The 19,229-nt window shown below is 30.8% G+C and overlaps 1 protein-coding gene across 1 annotated transcript; it reads right to left on the bottom strand.

Moving 5' to 3' along the window:
- Positions 1–663: 663 nt before the first annotated feature.
- Positions 664–15,323, bottom strand: LOC126696115 (homogentisate phytyltransferase 1, chloroplastic-like). Its single transcript, XM_050392903.1, has 12 exons — positions 15,023–15,323; positions 4,627–4,937; positions 4,428–4,511; positions 4,281–4,355; positions 4,052–4,135; positions 3,599–3,688; positions 2,926–3,027; positions 2,682–2,777; positions 2,046–2,117; positions 1,775–1,870; positions 1,602–1,706; positions 664–705 (listed from the first exon to the last, which is right to left on the bottom strand). Exons 1-12 carry the CDS (start codon positions 15,321–15,323, stop codon positions 664–666), a joined length of 1,458 nt encoding a protein of 485 aa, XP_050248860.1.
- Between the last annotated feature and the right edge of the window lie 3,906 nt (positions 15,324–19,229).

Raw genomic sequence — 19,229 nt, 5'->3', positions numbered from 1 at the left:
TTTAACATTTTCATAAATTGCAATTTAACTAAATTTGAATAAACTAAAATCAGTTTGGTTCAACTTGTATCAGATCTGAACCAGTTTCGTGGTTTGTTCTGCCTGTTAGTCTTTACAATTCACTGCCACGACCATCTACTTAATAGGAATCCATGCGGACCAAAGATCAAAAGATATTGTAATCTTCATATAGTATAAAATTTATGTTCTGTTTATTTCGACACTAAAATTTTGTTGAAAAATGAGTCATTTAAAAAAAAAGTATTTTCTTAATAAGTTTTTCATTGATTAAAGATAGTTTTCTTTTTATTTATTTTTTCTGATACTACCAAATATAGGAAGATGTAGAAAACTATTTTCACATGAAATTTTTTATTGAAATAAATGGATAACATAGATTTAAATGTTTTCCTATACTTCTAAAAAAAGAAAAAGAAAAAAAAGGATGTTTGCCTATGACATGTCTTTATTCGAATAGGTCACAACATAACCAAAAAACTTGGGGAAAAAAAAAACCAAATCTGAAAATGTCATTTGCAGGAAGACCGATTAGGCAGATATTGTTGCCTAGTAACTCTCCAAATCGCTCCCAAGTTGGACAAATCTGAAAATGTGAAAATGTGGCATTACTTTTGTTTTAGCAAGTGACCCTTAATTTTCTTCTCAGCGTACAAAAGGAATGAGGAAGTACTCGGCATAGAACAACTGCAGAAACATCACTAATCAGTATGGATTTAAAGAATAAAACTTGCTTGCTTTTAAAATCAAACTTGCACATGAACTCTGATCTTATGTATGAGAAAAAGTTAAGCAACTGGTCTTGTGTTCAGAGAGAGAGAAGTTGGATAACCCCTAGAAGTAAAATCATTGCATTTGACTGCAACTTTAATAAAAATAAAATAGAAAAAGGTTTTTTAATTTTTGGTGTGTGTGTGTAAATTGCAATCTTGTTTTTATATAATTTTTGTTATGAAAAAGTGTTAGAACCAACAAAAATTTTGTTTACCTTCCTTGTTTGAATTCGTTCCAACTGTAAACCAGCCTTTAATTTTGTTTTAGTACAAGAGCTAGTAGCCTAGTACGTTATGTAGGATTCCAAATTTTACTTGAAGTCGATTTTAAATAAAAATGCTTATTGTACTAGGAAGCTATAGGCTTGCAATGTTGACCTTGACCTATCACTCTACTATTGGGGGGCTTTGGATGTCTCGCACAAATAAACTAGTCCACTACATTTCCAATAAGTACACAAGCATGCTTTGATTGGTGAGTAATAATAAAAGGTATCACCGAAGGACCCAAGTGAAAATGATGTTATTACAATCGCAACATACTGTGTCCACCATTGTGAAAAAATGTTCTCCCTAACTCCCTATTACTCATTACTCACAGCATTGGAATTTGGATGAGTCAACTTCACCTTAACTAACAAATTTCTCAAATAAAGAAAAGGCATGGAGGTGAATATAATTGCGATGAGCCAATGACTTTGAAATGAAGAATTTACTTTGCAGTTGTCATTACTGCCATTTAAATGTATTTAACCAAAACAAAAGATTGCAGTACTTACCAAAAACGGAAACTGATATATAATCACTCACCTTCCATATGAACATGTAAAAAGAAGTCACTGAGGCTTTACTGGCAAGATCAACTGATTGAGCTTGAACCAAGAGGGAAGAAGCAAGTGCCAAGTGTCCTAATATCTGCATCAACAAATGTTAATAAATGGACATACAACTGCAAAATTAGTTGCCAAGGTACACTTACATACCGTAACTAGCTTGCTTGGAAGGAATGAAGAAGAAGCACCTATCACCACAGCAGCCCCATATGCCAATGTTAACATATTAACACAAAGCCAAAATACCTATCAGGAATATCACAGTACATATAAGGCAATATTTCAAATCTTGCTTTTGAAACACCATAATTAGTTGGGTTGCATGCTTGTTAACATAGCAAAAATCTTTTGTCTTCTACATCCTCTGCTAGGCAACCAAACAAAGTAAGGAAAATACTTTAAGCAATATTGATATACAGACCCTTTCTTGACCAAGTCTAACGCTGAATGATTGAATTCCAAACTCTTTATCACCATCCACATCAGGTATGTCCTGTTAGAATGACAATAAGATGTGAATTAATAACCATTAAATATATGCAGCATGATGACATGCACAAGTGATTTGAAATTTCTAGAAAAAAAAAAAAAAAAAAAACTGCAGCAAAATGGATAAATGAACTGTGGACGGTTAAAGATTCAGGAAAATAGGATAATTCCATTTTATATTCTATGACATTTGAAGGCACAATTCCATGCCCTTTAGTGGAGCCATTCATCACTGAATTTGCATACATCATTGCAAATTACTGTACGAATCAGGAACTGCATCTCATGTAATTGTGTCAATGATCCCTTGTAATTTATATTCTTCCTTTTTGCACTAGGTACGATGACCTTAATTTTCCTCTAGCATCCAATGGATAAGCATTACTTGGCTTTCAAACCATAAATGTTTTGGAATATTTTGACTTTATACTCCTATCATCAGGTACATAAATGGTCTATATTATGTAATGCCTTTTCAAGCTCTCCAAATCAACACTTCACTATTAGGAGCAATACTTAAAGCAACTAAAACTGTAAATAAATTACCTGGTTAAATTACAGTTCTTACCTTGAATAATGCAATGACAGCAGAGAAGAAGCACATGAAAGCCGCAGCAAATACCAATGATTTTGTTATCATGACTGGTCTACCAAGCACATAGTTCTTCAGTTATAGTCACCATTTTTGTAGAAAGCAGAAAATGAGGAACACCAAATTAGAATGTAAAATAAAAGTCTCTTCATCAAATGTAGTAAGAGTGCTATTTGTCTTGCATACCAAGTCCCCTACAAATTTTAGGAGTTGTATATACCTGCGTGTGTAAAAAGTAAGCGAGTTGAACAACAACAGCCCTCACAATGAGGATGCAAGTTGCGGCAAGAACTGCGTTTCTCTTCCACCTGAGAAAGGGTAGCTATAACACAGACAGAGACAAACTTTAATCAAATTATCCACTACTGCAATACACAAGTTACAGTTGCACACACTTACACACGCTTATATTAAAAGGGTAATTTTGCCCAAACAAATAAACAATCCAATGTTGTGTAAGGTCAACAATGCTAAACCATGTATTTTAGGATATGAATTTTGGACACATTTGGCATTCCAACATTAAGGCAATATAGCTGCAATCAAACTTCAAGTGAAAAATGTTCAAAAGTAGCACAACTATGAACAATATGACACTGAATTGCCAGCCACAAAGCTGTTGAGAGAGAGAGAGAGAGAGAGAGGTTTGCCAAAAGGGGGACTAATAGGTTTAAGAATTCATAAGGCCTACATTGCATATTCTTCCGATGTGCCAAAATTTGTTTTCAGTTCAATTTACAAATAGCACTTAGATACTAATTTTTGTTTTCTTTTAAAGTGTCTTCTAGACTTCCAGTTATATTGGAAGATTAGGTTATTGATTATATTAATTACTTTTCTTTTCTTGAACTAATGTCAACAAACACAGAATACATAAGCATTAGGAAACTTACATCAATGGAATATGCACTTCCAAGCAGAAAACCCACTAGAAGTGAAGCAAAAAGTGGTGGTGATTTAAAAATGATTCCCATAGCAAAACTCTGTAAAATAACACCAGAAAGATTGATGTGAGAAAATTTTGGAAGGCATATATAATCTACACTACTACTGGTACCTGTGAAGAGGATATTTGTGTCAGTTTGAACATCAATTGCCTACGAAATTGGAAAATTCAGCCAGACAAAAATAACCTTCAACATAATTTACAAAAGGTAAAATATGTACAAATTTGAAAAATGTAGTTTTAGTTTATTTCTCAAAAGACTGATTGAAAATGTTCTAGTTTGCGTCCTCCCAAACTGGAATAAAAAATTTGAAAGAGCATAATTTTGCAACTTCCAAACAGTTCAATAATCTATCTGTCAGTATAATCAGAACATGAAGGATCATGCCTCCCAACTTACCATCAATAAAGATGCAGTAACAATTGTGATTCCAGTACTCATTGAGAAGGCACCAGAAGCCACAGGGAGATCAGGTTTGTTAACCTGTAAGCATGTACAACAACAAGCTTTAATCCCAAGTATATGAAGTGCATTTCAATGGGGCAATCATGCATTGTATCTAAGAAATTGAAATATGATACATATCTTGTACATTTTAAAATTTACTCTAAAGTATATAATGATTTACCTTGTCTATTTCAACATCGAACAATTGATTCAAACCGACAATGTAAATGTTCATCAATATGGAGGGTACCAATGCCTGACAATAGGAAAACAAAATTGTTAATTTAGTACTAGTATGCAAGTTCATCTCTACCTGACCAAAATTTACCTTCAATAAACCCATAAAAAATGTAGGAGTCAGATCAGCAACGGTTTCTACTGGAAGAAGAGAAACTGATACTATCCCTATAACCTGATTAAAAGAAGTAACACAAAATATATCATAGTCAAATTCATGTTATCTCTCAGCCAAAAGAAAGATGCTGTCAAATTGTTTTTTCTCAGGTAACTAAAGATATGTAACTCACGGTGCCAATTACAGTGTGAGGACGTGAAAACAAGTAGAAAGCTTCTAATTGCTTAGATAGAACATTAAGAAAGCTCGTCGAATAATCATCCTCAGGTTTAGATGCATATTCATGTTTATATGTGGCACCAAGTTGGTATTTCTTGGTTATGACATGACTTCTGATGGTTGTTATACTCTCATGGTTTTTACTATCATCTGTCAAAGAAGAAAATCTTGTGGAAGAACATCTGAAACATTTCTTCTGTTGGCATATGATGGATTTGCTTCTTAGTTGCTTCACTGATACCACCTGAAGAGGAATAACACAACCTGAACAAGTTTTAAGACAATTAAGATCATTAACATAAATAGTATTCACTTCTGGAATATTACAAATTCTGGTATGTGTTGTTTGGACTTCGTACACCAGTAAATTGGCAAAGCAAATGGATGTGTTCAGAATCACCTTGCCTACTTGATTAAATAATATATATTTTTAATTATTATCAAACTTGTTTCTCAATTTCTGACTTATCATGAGGATATCGCTACGGAAAAGTAATTTCAAATAGCTAATCTAAATAAAAGAATAAACATAAATATTTAATGCGCTTAAAACTAAATAAATATTTACATAAATCTCATGTGTATAAAAACCTATGAAGCGGGTGCATTTCTGGATTCGGGTGCGGGTGCGGGACTCGGCAATTTTTGAAAAAGTAGGGTGCGGTGCGGCGATTAAAAAATTATTAAAATTTTTTTTATATAGTAAATTTAATATTTTTTATATAAAAAAATTCAAATAAAGGGTAGAGTTTATTATTAAAAAACAATAATTTATGATTTGTTTTTAATAAAATCAATATTTTTGGTAATTGTAAACAAAAAACCACTTTTCAAGAAGGTTCCTTTACTCATTTTCCAATTCTTAAGCCCATCCGCATGAAACAATTGATTATCCCACCTACTTAATTTATATTCTTTTGTTATATACATTTATTCTTCGTCCAACCATTTTTTTTTTTTTTTTTTTTTTTTTTGTGTCTTCTCATCTTCTTCTTCCTTCTCATTGTTTTTTTTTTTTTTTTTCCTTTCACAAGGCCACATGAAGCAGAAGAATGGCGGCCAGTTGCCCATTTCAGCCTATTTCGGCAGCCGTATCGGCCGGAATTGGATCGATTTTGCCGTTTCGGCTCCCATTTCCGCCAAAATCAAGCCAAATCGGCACTAATTGAAAAAAAAAAAAAAGGGGGCAAGTCAGATGTCGGATGCCGCGTCGGGACGAGTCCAGTGCGAGTGTGGCGACCTTGGAGCTGCACCCGTGCTTTCTTGATAAAAACTCTTATGCTCATCTCATTAACTAATTATATTTTAGTTTTCTTGGAAATAATTTTACGCATCCTTATACACCCTTGACTTTTTTCCCCATTGAAATAATTTGAAAACTTCTATGTTCCCAAACGTATTGAATTCTCCAATTTAAACAAATTAAATCACTTGATATCAATTTAGTGTTTGATTGGATACCCGCAATTTTTGGTAACTTATTTACATAATATTAATAAAATAAAATAAAACAAATTTTGGTAATTTTTATATTAAATGTATGACAAAAAGCCAAAAATAAAAAGCTTTTTAGACACATTTGGGACATTCTCACTCCCTTTATTTTATCATTAAAATTTCATATGAGTGAATTTTACATTTTTACTTAATTATCTCCCTTCATACACACTCTTTTAAAGTATTAATGTCATTTTTTTTAAGGAAAATTATATTTTACCACCCTAAATTATACCCCAGATTACACTTTACACTCTAAAATTTTCGAATGCACATTTTGCACCATAAACTACGATCCATATTACACTTTGTACTCCGACATTAAGTTTGCTGTTAATGTTAACTTGGATAGAAAAATATGACATCACGTGAAAAGACTTAATTCCTCCTATTCTCAATACTTTAAAAACAAAAAATAAATTATACTTTACCACCTTAAATTATATTCCTGATTACACTTTGTCCCTTAAATTTTGAATTTCCATCCAAGCTAACAGCAAACTTAATGTTAGGGTATAAAATGTAATAAGGGTCATAATTTAGGGTGCAAAACGTGCATTCAAAAAGTTTAGGATGGTAAAATGTAAATTTTTTTATTTTATAATATTCACCTCCTTTTTTCATACATAACTCAAAGATTTTATTAGCATTTAAAAGTATGTTCATAAAAGAATATATATATATATATATATATATTTCTTGAGAATCAAAGAATATATAAATAAGCGAATCATTTTCTTAAAGGTTCTTTTTCTTTTCCCAAAAAAAAAAAAAAAAAAACTCATTTTTATTTGCATTTAGAGAGTTAGGGATGTGGGATGCAAGAAATTATTATTTTTTCGCTAGAATAGAAGATGCTGAGATTTTTATGGTTAAAAATTTGGGACATGTTCTGCTTTTTCATCCATAAATTTTTTTTTTCTCTCCTCTATATATATCTATTACATTGCACATAAGAATGACATTTATCATTTAATTTATCTAAATTTTTTTTTAATTTATATACCTATTTATTCTTTTTTAAAAACTATTGCTATACTTAAATGTGTATTCTTTAATTTATTTGAAAATTTTTTTTTAAAAATTTAAAAACTATTAATTATAATTAATATAATTTAAAGGATAATTACACATGATTTAATGAAAGAAAATGTTTTCCTTGAATTACATAAAATTGATTTGATAAAAAATTATATACATGAAACTAATATATATATATATATATATATGTAAAATAAATCATATTGAAGTCTTTTTTAAAAAAAATATAAATTCTATATATAATGTAAATATAAAAAATTATCTATACTATTGATAGCAGGATTCCGTGTTTGGTTTTCAACATTTTGGCTACTAAAATACCCTCACACAAATTTTTAAACTCTTTAAAATACCCCTATCTTTAAGTTAACTAATTTTAAATTAAAAAACAAAAACGGGTTAAAAGAGTGATTTACAGTTCCTAAGTTTTAGGATTTTTCCTTTATCTTCTCCCTTCGGCCTAAAACTTAGGACATTATCTTTATTTTATTTTTAAATATTATTCTACGTTATCTTACCTCTTTCGTTAAAAAAAAAAAAAAAATACACACGATTATTTATATATTACTTTTAAATATTATAACACTAAACCAAAAAAGCAAAAAAAAAAAAAAAAAAAAAGTATCATTGCACGTGTCTAGTATTATATAATGTGTTTTGTGGATTTAAACATTATTTATATATATAGTTTAGGCCCCTTAGAAAAATTCAGACTTGCCATTACAGCATTACCTAGCTATTACAAAATATGAATGACACTATGGAACTCAATGCAAGCCTACTATGTTCTGCTCATTTATTATTAGAATTTAATATACATGCATTAAAGAAATGTACCAACCAGCTTGATCATGTTCACTTTTGGCCTGGGTCTCTAATTATAAACTATATATATATATATATATATATTTATATATCCACCTGAAGAAAAGATTTACTTTTAAAGTTGTCAATTTGTTATTTGAATGGATTACTGAACTACTAACTGACCCTAAAAATATTCAACCACTAGAATTTGGCTGGATGTTTTTTAAATTACAGCTGGCGTATGTTAGTAATATCAGGAGATTTGAGGGCGTAAATCCTGCAACTATGGAAAATCGTTCAAAAAAATCAAAACTACTTTGCCAATAAAAAGTACCAAAAAGAAAAAAAGAAAAAAAAAAAGGAAGTAAAAAGTAAAAACTCTCCCCTTAAAAACCTTGGTTCATACTTTACATCCTTTGAGTATTATTTGTTAGAATAATTAAATGATTAAATGTAAAGAAAAATGTTAAAATAATGGTTAAATGATTGGATTTTACTATTCTTAATTCAATACCACTGCACACTTTTGGTGCGATGATCACTTCACAAGTATAAATGCTTATTCGGGGAGGGGGGAAGGGCTGAGGTTCAAGTATTTAAGAAGAAGTTTTACACATATATACACTTATATTAGACTAGAATAAAATTTCTATCTTATATTAAAAAAAAAAATTCAATGAAAAATATTTCCTAATAGCCTTTTGACATTAAATAATTGTTAATTAGCTTATAGAATAAATTTGAGATCGGCTTCTAGCCTTTGGCATACAACATAAAAATAAATCTCTTTAGAAAGGACATTAAGTATTGTTAAGTAGCTTAAATAGCATAAATTTGATATCAAATTATGACAAAATTACGACAATAGATTGAAACATAAGAAATGATTACATATATAATAAAAAAAAGATTCTCATCACATAGATAGTTCGACGAAATAAGTGAGGAAGAATGTTAGAATAAAGACTACATAATTAATCTCATCAAAAAAAAAAAAAAAAAAAAAGACTACATAATTAAAAGTGTAAGACAAAGTCCAAGAATTAGTTCAAGTCAAGTTTGGAATCTCGACTACATCTCAATCAACTTTCAATCAATTGAAATCTAGTTGTTGATCGACTTTTGACCGAATCTTGATCGATCGAGAATTGGGGTTTATTTCTATTGTAAACTTCAATTGCAAATAGTGTTTGGTGCATGCACTTAAAAACTGAAAACATATGTTTGAGTGAGTGTAACAAACGGGGTTGAAATTTTCCATGGTAGGTGATATCCTTAGGTGTTTTTTTTTTTCATTTGAACGTGTCTATAGGTTTTTCACTTTGTTAATAAATCACTGTATTCTTTACATTATATTACTTTGTGATTTGTTGTTGCGGCATTTTAGTTGGAAACCCATTGACCATTATAAATGGTCAACTTAATAAGTTGAATTATTTTTGTTAAAATAAAACAATGGGGCTAAACTTCTAAGTCTCTAACTTAAAAAAAAAAAAAAAGGATTAATTTATTTCTTTATTTTCATATCATTACTAGAACTGGCTAATCTGAATTCGAGAATAATCCTCTCCAATCATCTTATGTTTGGAACAAAGAGATTAAGGAAAAGAAGATCAGCATAGAGGGGAAGGTAACTAAAATGGTATTAAATTTAGTTCATTTCGGTCACCTTTCCTTCTCCTCTCTACTCATCTCCAAATTAAACTACAAATTCAACCTGAGATTAACTAAACGTTACCCAAAAGAAGAAGAAAAAAAAAAAAAAAAAAAATTCTCCCACTATGAGGATAAGCACTGATCAACTGAAAATCTTTCAAAAATTCAAAATTTGACTGAGTGAAAAAGTAATAGTTTGCTTACCTCTTGTTTGGGTTTTCGAGGACCATATTTTTCTCTGCAGCACATCTGTTAAAATTAAGTATAACGCAACTTGAATTTGGCTATTCCCTTGAAGAAAATAACAAATGAGAATGAATATTCACGGAAAGAAGAGAACATATCTACCTTGTTCTAAAATTGGGTATTGCGAAGCAGTGAAACAAGAAGATGCATTAGTGCCAATCATGCTTCTCTCTCTCTCTCTCTCTCCAATGGGATCACCAAAAACTTCTCGAGCCAATTGCGTTTATAACTGAAAGATGCTAAGCAGGTGGCAATGAAGGATGAGTTTCCTTGGTTACCAATGGTTTGAGGACATATTCAACTCTGGCTAAATTCTTTACCAGAAAGGAAATAGCTTAGCTATATACTGAAATTGCATTAAAACTTGTTTAAAAATACAGATGCTTCACATGGAAATAGAGTTAGCTGTTTTCTTTACCATATTGATGTCATAATAGCAATTTTTAAGAGTTGGCTTAATAGTTTGTTTTTTTTTTTTTGTTTTTTTTTTATTTTTTTTTTTTATACAAGATAGAATTCTACTCTAGCCTAATCTAAGGCTCCGCTTGGGAGAAGAGAATAGAATGGAATGGAAATGAATGAAAAGAATCATTTTAGAATATTCTTCCCTTCCCTTATTTGGGAGTTTTAATGGAGGAAATGGAAAGCTCATTCCTTTGTTTGGAAGTTTAAGTAGGAAGGAATGGAATGGGTAGGAGGGAATACTCATTCCTCTCTATTCCCTTGAAATCTCAAATTTTCATTTCCCCCGAAATTGGGAGGAATGGGAGGGAATGAAATTAGATTTAATGATTTTTTTACTAAAACTCCCAAAATACCCCTGTATATTCAATTCTTTATTTTAAAATAGGGGTCTAATAGTAATATTGTCATAAAATGATTCCATTCCCTCCATGTTGCTCCCAAATAAGATTACTTACATTTCATTCATTTTCATTCCTTTCCATTCATTTATTTTAAAACATCCAATCAAGGTTACTTTAATTCTATTCCATTCTTTTCCCTTACTTAAAGACATTCCATTCCATTCCATTCCATTCTCTTATGATCATTCCATTCCCTTCCCTTATGAACTCCCAAGCGGAGCCTAAGTGTATATGTGTGTGAAGCTCCTTCCTAGAGACTTGAACCTCGGCCCTTCCCCCCATACCCCATAAACATTTATACTTGTGGAGTAATCATCGCACTAAGGGTGTGCAGTGGTGACTTAGTAGTTTCTAAAATCTTATAATAGGTTCAAAACCTCTTACCGAGATCTTGGAGCCATTCTCAGGATATTTTTCTCTATAATAACTTTTTTTTTTTTTTTTGTGAGAAAATTTTCTATAATAACCTAATGAGTGTATGATGGGGAAATACATATATTTGAAATGCTTGTAGATTTCTGAACATAGACGTTTCTAACAAAAAATCTTAATAAGCGGCTATTATTATTATTATTATTATTGTAAATTTGTAACAATGAAAAGAGAGATTTGAATCTTGACACTCAGACAATATCACTTGACTACACTTTGTATTGATTATGTGAAAGAATATATACAAAAATAAAATAGGCTTACATAATCTGAAAATTTTGAAGTGCACATCTCAAGCAAATAGACATTGAATTAAGAAGATGGACTCTTTTATATATATATATATATATATATATATATATGTATGTATATGATTTAAATTTGTATCGTTCAATTCATAATGATTACTTTTCATTATTTGTTGATGTAATATTTTATTTTTAATATTATTATTTTTTGTGTAGGAGAGGTTCCATCAAACTTCCTTATTGGACAACAATTTTTATTTATTTATTTATTTATAATTTGACCAGACAAAAAATCACAATAACATTGACATAATCTAAAAAAGAAATCCTACAAATAATGCTTCAATTTTTATTCTAGTCTAGGGAATGTTAATAACAAGGCTGTGAATTCATTTGGCCTATTTGGTATTTCGAAGACCAAAAGGTCGAAAAACATACTGTCCATATAGCTACATGATCAGTTTTTTTTTTTTTTTTTTTTTTTTTTTTTTTTTTTTTTGAGAAACTACATGATAGTTAGATTGTATTACCACATTGGTAATACTCTAGTTATGTAATGTATTATAAACCCGGTTTAAAACACTATTATTATTATCATTATTATTATTATTATTATTTTCGTGTGCGTTCTAATAAGTATTACTGTTTACTCAAAAAAGAAAAAAGAAAAAGAAAATAGAGATGTTTATCCCACATTGGTTGTTGTGTCTAGTGTCCGCTGTTTATAACCACAGTGTACAACTAGAAATGTTAGGCCGGGTTATGTAATGTATTATAAACCTGGTTTAAAATACTATTATTATTATTATTATTATTTTCATGTATGTTTTAATAAGTATTACTGTTTATTAAAAAAATAAAAAAATAAAAAAAAAGAAAAAGAAAGAAAGAGGGGGTTAGATTGTCTTACCAAGAATCGACATATTTTCAGATCGAGCTTATGATCCATAACGCTTGATCTTCTCACAGGATGGCCTATAGCTCATGTCTTCTTTACCGCGCATAACAAGTTCATAGCTCATAAAATGGACTTAAAACCAAAATAGTGTTACTTCACGAGATGGGCTTGAAGCTCAAATCTTGGCACTACATAAATTGGGCTCACAACCCACGATGTTACCCACATTACATGTTCAACTCATTTCTCTCTTATCTTATGAATTGGGCTTAAAGCACGTCTTTCTCCTTGGTTCTATGATGGACTCCCTATAAAACACATTTTTTTTTTTTATACACAAAATGAGTCTTATTCTTCATTTGTTTTGACAAAAAGAACCTTTCTTAATAATAGTTCTTTGAGCTTTCTAGTGTTTTGTAGCATTAAAAAAATATGGGTCATAGGAAACTAAAAATTGGTCAACGACAAAACCTCAATAAATTTTTTTCTTATTTTCAAGAGGTGGTTTTCTGCTTTTATTTTTTAAAAAACGATGTTATTCTCATAATTTCCTTTCATGTTTTGAAATATACAAGAAATGTTAATTTGTTGCTTGTATCAAACATCATAAGACATTTTCATTTTCATTTTGTAGGTCGCTATGAGACACACAAAAAATGAGATAGTTTCCAAAAAAAAATGTTTTTAGGATACTCATTTTCCAGAATATGTTTGCCTTAGAAATTGTGAAACTCATACATTTATCTTGAAGACCCAAAGCCTTAGTTCCATTTGAATAAAAGGGTGGCCCAACTCCTGAAACCCAACTTAGTTATTAGCATTATAAAAGAAAGAAAGAAAGAAGAAATGACATTTCTTAATTTTTCTTTGCACAATTGAGTATTGACACGAAGGGGATCTATAATCTATTCTATATTTAGTTCCCGGCAATGTATAAGAAGATGTCAAATCACTGCATAATTTTCCATATGGTTGTTCAATGTTTAAGCTATTGAACCACATGCGTGACTGCTTTATTAATACTCCCTCAATGCATGCAATTCTCACAAGTTAACTAAACATGTGCTTTAGCTTGACTTTTGCGGGGGTCAATTATGTATACTTAATTAGTTTTTGCTTCAAAAACAGAGAGTCTCTTTTTGAAGTTGGTAAAGTGCGAAGTTAAATTCATACTATTACCAACTTCAGAAGTAAAAAATAACAAATGAAGCTCTACAGTCTACACTCTATGTACACAGAGGTTTAGCCTTCAATTTTTTTTTTTTTTAAGGAAAATTCTATGTTTACATTAATACTTGCAAATTGCAATGTAAATTTACATTGTAAACATACAAAAAGTGGCAAATATTATATACAAATTTGCCAAAAAAAAAAGTACAATTCTTACCATTTTTTGCAAATGTATACAACAATTGTTACTTTTTGCAAATGTCTTTTTTTTTTTTTTTTCCTTTTAAATTCTAGTATGTGGATTTTTGTTATTTATTTTTTGAGAAGATAGTATGTGGATTAATTCCTAATTTTTCTGCACTTTCCTTGCCCTAAATTATCTCTAGAAATTTCGCTTTCTCTTCGCAAAGGTCTAACTTTATACTATTTTTCTTATGTCTTATGCGAGACAAAACAGGGACATGCACATGGAGACGTATACATCATTTCCTTTTCATGTCAATTTCTTGTGTCTATGTTCAAAATTCAAAGGAACAGCCTGGGCAAAATCCCACGGACTGCGGGGTGACTTGGAGTACAGACATTTCCATCACATCAAACTAAAATACAAAATTTTTCTTGCTTAGCAGCGAAACCGCGTAAAGAAAAATGAAGTGTGTTAAGAATTAAAAATCTCTCCATGGTAAGATAATACAAATTGAAGAAGAAAAACGGAGAAAGAAAAGAATAAATAAATGAGTCGAATCCACCAGTGGTGCTTTATTTTGTCCAAGTTTAGCTTGTTAAAAAATTATACTAGATTGAGACAGAATTGACTGCATTTCGAACGTTAAAACTTGAGTTTGAGCTTGACATGGTCTAAGTTAATTGAGTGGCAGCCTACGAGTGCTTAATGAAAAACAATTATGAGATAAACACCTATCACATCAGTAGTTTGTAAAAAAGTTTTTTGGTTTAGCATTTTTAATAGTATTATACTAATAGACTATACAAACTAACTTCTACGTATTCTAACCAACTGTAACTATCTAAGTAATTCTAACTATATTGGATTTAATCACCAATGTTGTGACTTGTGAGGTGGGCATTTGTTTCGATAGTAAGAACTAAGAAGAGAAATTGTGAGGAAGATAAGCCTTTGGTAAAAATCTTTACTAACTAATCAGAAGTAGAGACAAACTAACTTTCAAATCTTTGTAGGGGACACATTCTCGAACAAAATGAAAATAAACTTCAATATGTTTGATGTGAGTATGAAAGACAGAATTAGAGGCAATGTCAAGAGCCAAATATTGTCACACCAAATTTGAGGCATATGATGAAGGAAAACACCCAAATCTTTAAGAATGATGCAAAACCAATAAAGTTTAGCTACAGTAGAAGCTAAGGAATGATACTCAGCATCATTAAAAAAGCGAGAGACAGTAGATTTTTTCTTGGCTAACCAAGTGATATGGTTGGACTTGGATCCAAGGAAGACAATAAAACCAGATGTAGAGTTGCTATCAAAGAGGTCACCAATCCAATCAGCATCTGCATAGGCAGACAAATAAGTGATAGGACCAGGCTTGAAGAGAACCAGAATACCATAATCAATGGACCCCTCAAGGTAATGCAAAATCAGTTTGACAATAGCAAAATGAATATCATTTGGGGGCATACATAAACTAATAGATCCGATTAACAGAAAATGCAATATCAAATTTGGTAAAGGTGAGGTATATTGTAGGGCTCCAACAAGGCTGTGATAGGAGGAGGGATCAGATAAAAGGGTACCATCTTGCTTCATGCTTATTAAGGCATTATGTGGGGTGCAAAGAGTCTTGTAAGGCTTGCACTCAAGCAAATATATGATGAACGAAGAAATAAATTAGAGTCATATTTGGACTAATGAGCAAACAGAGCAGAGGTTGTGAATCTAGCTAGGAGCTGAAGAAGCAATAAAAGAATCCAATATCCTTAAGCTCATATGCATTGAATCGAGGAAGGAGGGATTATTGTTAGTTAGAGTAATGTATCATCAACATAGAGAAGCAGTAAAATAACAAAGGAGCAATTACAATAGAAAAAAGAAGAAGAGATAAATCAACATATTGGATGCAAAAAACCAATCTTTCAACTAATCAACCAAGTGACAAAGGCACAATTTTATTTTGGAATTCAAGGAGGAAATTTATGGATAATTTGAGGAGATGAGCTGAAGTACCCTAGGAATGAAGGCTCAAATGCAAAGGCCCTCCACCAGTGTCATTTTGGCAAGAGACGTGCAGGCATGGTTGTCAAAATCGCGATTTGGATTGTAGAATCGTATGATTTTATGATCCCACCTCACCAAAATGTTTAGGATCGCACTAGGATCGTATGTAGGATTGTATAGGATCATATAGGATCTGACCGATCCTACCAAAAACATAAATTTTTGGTTTTTTATTTTTATTTTTGTATGGAATAAATTTTTTGTTTTGATGAAGTTTCAAGGGTTTTTATTTTTTTTCTTATTGTGATGGTATGGCTTTTTATTTTTTATTTTATAAAATTATGTTAACTTAAGAAAATGTTTTCTAGTTTCTAGTTCACTTGTAATCAAAATGAAGGAATACTTCATCCTTTCTAAATGAAGAATTTGATGTTGGGTTTGCTGCCTTTTAAGTTATAATGTTGTTAAATTTGTTTGATCAATATGCTAATTTGTGTTCTAATATTACTAAAATATTTTTTTTATATATAGTTTTAGCAGTTATGCTTGTATTTGTATATTGATTGATTGATTTTTTTGAGCATGCTCTCTAATTGTTGTTAAGCGGTATAACTTGAATAGTTGAGTATGAAATTGTATTTTGATGTCTTTTGCAGCTCTAGTATACAAATATATAATATTTACATAGATGATGAAATGGATGATGATGATTAGAAATTTAGGACGGTGGTTATAAGAATCTTAGAATGAGAATAATTAAATGTTCACTTCACCTTAATATTCATCTTACTTTTGGATTTCATATTGTAGTTAGCTAATTTCCATTTGCTAACTTATTTTGGATTTCAAACTTGGAACTTAGAACTTGGAAAATATTTTCCATATGTTTTGATAAATATTTTGGTATTTGGTTGCTAATTAAACATGTATTGCAATACATTGGGTCAAAACTTAAATATATTTGCTTCTTTAGTATAGACTTAGTGATGTATGACATGCAAATATCATTATATGATGCAAATCTAAGTTTTTTTATGGATGAATTTATAATTTACATGATTATTCAACATACAAAGCCATTATCAACTTTTTTTTTTGAATTAAATCTGAAAATATGTAGAATCTTACGATTCACGATCCGATCCTACAATTTACTATCTCACCTACCTTCAACGATCCTACGTAGGATCCCGATTTTGACAACTTTATGTATAGGTAGTTATAACATTAAAAACCCTAATTTAATTTTCCACACTTTATTGCATTAGATTTATCTATCATGAGGTGGTACAATGACATGGGATAGAATGAATGGTGAAAATGTGTCCTTAGACTAGGGCTCAAATCTGTCAACATGTTGTTCATAAAAATCTAATTCGAATGATGTATATGATAATTAAAATTTTATTTGATTTATGATAATGTGAAATGATGGATAATAAAAATCTTTTTTTTTTGGGGTATTCAAATACTGACATGCTTGATCAAATACACATATGTTATAATCTAAAATTTAAGTGATTAATGCACATGAAATTATAGAGTCATCATACGCTAAAATATGATTTTTTGTTGAATGATGACATGACATAACAAATTTGATTTTTGCATGTTTATACGATTATATGTTGATTTTTGTGAACCTTATCATGTTCATATGCTTAAACCCATGATCACATTTGACTAATTTTATGCTTAAATTTAAAACATCACATGTTTGGACTGCTATAACACGTTTGATTGCTTGAAAGTTACATGACATGAATATTGGACATTATCTCCTAGAAGACCAATTTAGGTCGAGTGGAATGAGTGCCTAATATATTTCCATTTTGTAACTTAGCCCCGAATTACTTGGATCATTGGTTCTTTATAGTAACTTATCCAATATAGTTTTGCATCTTCTAGAATGTAACTAGGAACCAAAGTTGTGTACTTTTCTTAAATTATAACAAGAAACTAAAGTTTTATAACTTCTATTTGTCATTAAAATCATGTAATTTGAATAATTTTCAATGAGATAAAGATATAATTCATTACTCTTTTTTTTGTTTGTTTGTTTTCGACCATAAATAAATTATTCATGACTCCAATAATGTAAAAATATCGATCTAGGAGGTACAATATGATTGGTTGGGTGATCACCTTGAGAATCAACATAAACCCCCGTCCCCTATACCTTGCTCAAGTCGTGGTTTCTCACAACACAACTTACTATAGAACAAACCTTACCAAATTTATAAAAAGCTGGTACAGCCCAAACGGACCTATGCTAATGCTTTAGAGACCTATTGTAGTGTTTCTGAAATGCTAGTGTAAATCTTCTTCTTTTTTTTGGTAGTGAAGAGGCATTAAGAACAACATGTCACAATAAAATAATAACACTAAACCAACAAAACCTAGCGTTGAAAGAGAATTACAAGTGTCGACATATTTTGTTTAAGTGTTTGTACAACAAGAAGAATATACTATAGAGCCTACATAACAAGGTGATATATTTGAACCATGTGTAGTAAATTTAATTCAACCTGTTGAAGACAAAAATATGTTGCTTGTCATGAAGAAGAAAGATTTCTAACTACATGATGAGGATAAAGTTCAACAGAAAAGAAAAAATTGAGGATATACCTGATGTGAAAAGTGAATTTGATGCTTATGGCACTTGTCAAACTTCTATGGTGCATGATTTGACAAATACCATATTTGGATGGGACTACACCCCCTTCACCACAAGCCACCACTGTTGCAACAGATAGTGATACCTAGATTCTCCAAAATCCAGAGTTCCACCACAAGCATCTACAGGATTAGATGATTCTTAGTGCAATCCTCATCTCTATTTGAGAAAATCCTTGCTCATGTGGTTAAATATCTCACTTCCCTTGATGTTTGGTAGGCTTTGGAATGCATGTTTACCTCACAATCTCATGCTCGAACAATGCATATTTACTATTAGCTCACCACATTAAAGAAAGGCAACTCTTCAAATGCTAATTACTTTCAACAGTTTACTAATCTAGTTGATACTCTCGTGTAGACAGCACATTTTGTACCCCTTTCGACTCAGGCCCCTATTCCCCAATGATGTTGGAACTTTAAGGCCCAAGGTTGGTTTAGAGCCCAATTAGATGAAAATTGACTTAAGGAAAGTGTTTATGGAAAATATAATAATTTTTTGGAACATAAAATTATTTTTGGAAAGAAAGGCAACAAAAATCCAAAGGCGTGCCACACATACATGCATATGCGTATGCACACTCAAGCTCTACGTATGCATGCTCATTGCATGTGTGCGCATACACAGGCATGTGCACGCATGTTAGAGTTTTAGAAACTATGAAAGACAAATTTTTTGCATTAAAACTTGGTTTGGAATGAATCCCACATTATTTGGGAGTCACCCCAAACTCCTATTTTTCAACTATATAAAGCCATAATAGTTACTTTTCAAGGAGGACGAATTCTAGCGGTAAAACACATAAGATTCGTTAGAAAATA

The sequence above is a fragment of the Quercus robur genome, chromosome 2, assembly GCF_932294415.1.
Source record: "Quercus robur chromosome 2, dhQueRobu3.1, whole genome shotgun sequence".
Taxonomy (NCBI): Eukaryota; Viridiplantae; Streptophyta; class Magnoliopsida; order Fagales; family Fagaceae; genus Quercus; species Quercus robur.
This window is presented reverse-complemented; position numbering and strand designations above follow the sequence as displayed.

Coding starts and splice junctions, on each gene's coding strand:
- LOC126696115 (XM_050392903.1), bottom strand. CDS start 15,323: ATGAAGCAAGATGGTACCCTTTTATCTGATCCCTCCTCCTATCACAGC. Junction 3,689..4,051: donor TTACTGCATCTTTATTGATG/GTAAGTTGGGAG, acceptor GTTATTTTACAG/AGTTTTGCTATGGGAATCAT. Junction 706..1,601: donor TTTACATGTTCATATGGAAG/GTGAGTGATTAT, acceptor ATGTTTCTGCAG/TTGTTCTATGCCGAGTACTT.